Source organism: Montipora foliosa, chromosome 4 (genome assembly GCF_036669935.1).
Source record: "Montipora foliosa isolate CH-2021 chromosome 4, ASM3666993v2, whole genome shotgun sequence".
Classification (NCBI taxonomy): domain Eukaryota; kingdom Metazoa; phylum Cnidaria; class Anthozoa; order Scleractinia; family Acroporidae; genus Montipora; species Montipora foliosa.
Window position 1 is genome coordinate 7,122,670 of NC_090872.1, and position 2,500 is coordinate 7,125,169.

The window sequence follows — 2,500 nt, forward strand, 5'->3', positions numbered from 1 at the left end:
AAAAATCTTCTGAGCGCACCTGTAGAAGAAGTCTCGTTTTCTTTAATGTAAGTTTGTACGACGTCATGTAAGAAGAACAAAAGGCCCACGTCTACTGTCACACAGAGTCCGTCATCAAAGGTGGAGTTGAGACTGGTCTCTACCACATGTGGGCTTGCGGGTGTCATGGGTAGAATCGTGACAGATGCAGGTGGGCTGTGTAAGAAAACAAAACACGTCACTCGATTAACGATTCCCTTAATACCTTAGGGGGGTTATGTTCTTGGAATTAGGACGAAGTAAGCGTGAATCATCATAATCATCATAATCATCATCTCTTTCTTTACCCTCAGCTTTTAGAGTAGCGTTTACCCACCCAACCATGATAAGCCACAGAGGACAGACCACAACACCGAGAACTCGGCCATGCCCTTCTCTTTGCGAATAGTGTGTGGGTTCTTTTACGTGCAACAGGGTTATGAACATTGAAGGGTTGCGAGAGGGAGCCTATAAGGGTTTATCGTCCATATCCGAGAAGACTACAGAGTCTAACCATTTCCAGATGTTATTACAAAGACAGCATTTTCTCCTTACTTATATAAAGACCTCGAGTGGTTGGCCCGGCTGGAGTTTTGATCCCGCGACCTTCCGCAGAGTATATAGTCCGATGCTCAACCAACTGAGCCACGAAAAGTTTTTATTATACATTGTAGTCACCATCTGTCTTCTCATTGGCAAAAAGCCTACAGTTAATTCTGGGAAACAGCGCAACCTACAGATTATTCACTAATCTGTACCTACAGATTAGTGAATAATAAGCGCGCGCAATGCATGATTTCCAAGAGCAATGTGTTTGAAAATAAACTGTGATTGTCTTATTTTACATTTACCTCGACCTTGATTATTCCGGATATCATAAAAACCGAATCTAATAATTGTTTTATTATACATTGTTTTGAAGAAAATAACGACAACCGCATTATCGCAGCGATCACAGTTTATTTTCAAACACATTGCTCTTGGAAATCATGCATTGCATCATGCATTCACTAATCTGTACCTACAGATTAGTGAATAATAAGCGCGCGCAATGCATGATTTCCAAGAGCAATGTGTTTGAAAATAAACTGTGATCGCTGCGATAATGCGGTTGTCGTTATTTTCTTCAAAACAATGTATAATAAAACAATTATTAGATTCGTTTTTTTGTGATATCCGGAATAATCAAGGTCTCGGTTAGTGTTATCAGCCTCAGCCTTCGGCTTCGCCTGATCACATTTACCTCGACCTTGATTATTCCGGATATCATAAATACCACTTTCATAAATACCATAATACTCTTTGTTTGCCCTCCACAATTTCGCATAAACATTGTTTGTATTTTCTCTTGGGACCAGTCCCAAGAGAAACTGGAAACAATGCTTAAACAATATTTTGGAGTTTTTTTATAGACACCTGAAAAATTCGGAAAACCTTAAATAACAATGACCACAACCAGGTTTTCTGAGCCCGCGAGACTGAGCACCCCCAGCAACACATTGTTTTAACGAAAACGGCAGGTCAGCAACCGGTTCTGGTCATTGCTGTCTAAGGTCTTCCGAAAAATTCACGTGGCTCCTACGTTGTTCAAGCCGGCATCCCAGAATCCCTTTGGAGCCACCTGCATTCTTGAGAATTCTAGATCATCAGGGCCCGGTTGTTCAAAAGCCGATTAACGCTAATCCCAGATTAAAAATTAACCAAGGAGTTTATTTCTCTAATGCCAAATGCTGTTCAACGCTGATATTCGGCAAAACTTTACATTAGAAGAAGTCAATCTCGAAAAACAAAAATAAGCAAAAGAAACTTTCACCAAAAAGTTGAAAATGACATAAAACAAAAGTTTACGCTAATCCTGGATTAAGTTAATCGGCTATCGAACAACCGGGCCCAGGTATATAAGAGACAATTGCTCAAATTGTCCAAATAAGTGCGAATATTATTTCTCTCTTTCAACTCAGCCAACCGGTATGTGAAGCTTGTGGGTTCACATGAAAAAAAAATACATGTTGAAGTAAGAAAAATTAACTAGAACAAAATATATACACAAGCTAAAACATTACTAAATCAAAATTAAATAAAGTTAAAACAGGGTAAGTATAGCAATTGAACGCATCCTATTTCGGTTTTACGTACAAATAACAATATCTCACCTCTTTCGCTTTCGAACCCACTTGGAAGCGATGGATGTCATGGGCATATCGTGCTCGGAACGAAATTCAACTTCGAACTTCGGAATAGCGAAGATGGCTTCGGTTTCGTGCTCATAGCGAAGACCACCCGTGTAACTCGAGCGGCGGTCCTTGCCCGATGCTTTGCCTGTTCCGGTCACGCTTTCTGAGCGAGGTCTGTCAAAACTAACGGGAGCGGTACCATCTGTGGGGCTGATATCCCCGCCGGTAGCACACACGTAGTTAAGCCAGTCCTGCACCGTGCTTCCCATGGATGGCGGATTCCTTCTGCCTCGAGACACTTTTTGAAT

At 41.1% G+C, this 2,500-nt stretch overlaps 1 protein-coding gene across 5 annotated transcripts in view; it reads right to left on the bottom strand.

The window, feature by feature from the left end:
* LOC137999680 (bridge-like lipid transfer protein family member 1) overlaps nucleotides 1-2,500 on the bottom strand; it is a 98,447-nt gene that overhangs the window by 1,923 nt on the left and 94,024 nt on the right. For all 5 annotated transcript variants that reach the window (XM_068845533.1, XM_068845535.1, XM_068845530.1 and 2 more), the window contains 2 exons: nucleotides 2,172-2,500; nucleotides 20-195 (listed from right to left, as the gene is read on the bottom strand). The exon at nucleotides 2,172-2,500 is cut by the window's right edge and continues 14 nt beyond it. In XM_068845533.1, the coding sequence (XP_068701634.1) occupies nucleotides 20-195; nucleotides 2,172-2,500 (505 nt within the window). The remainder of the gene's footprint in view (nucleotides 1-19; nucleotides 196-2,171) is intronic.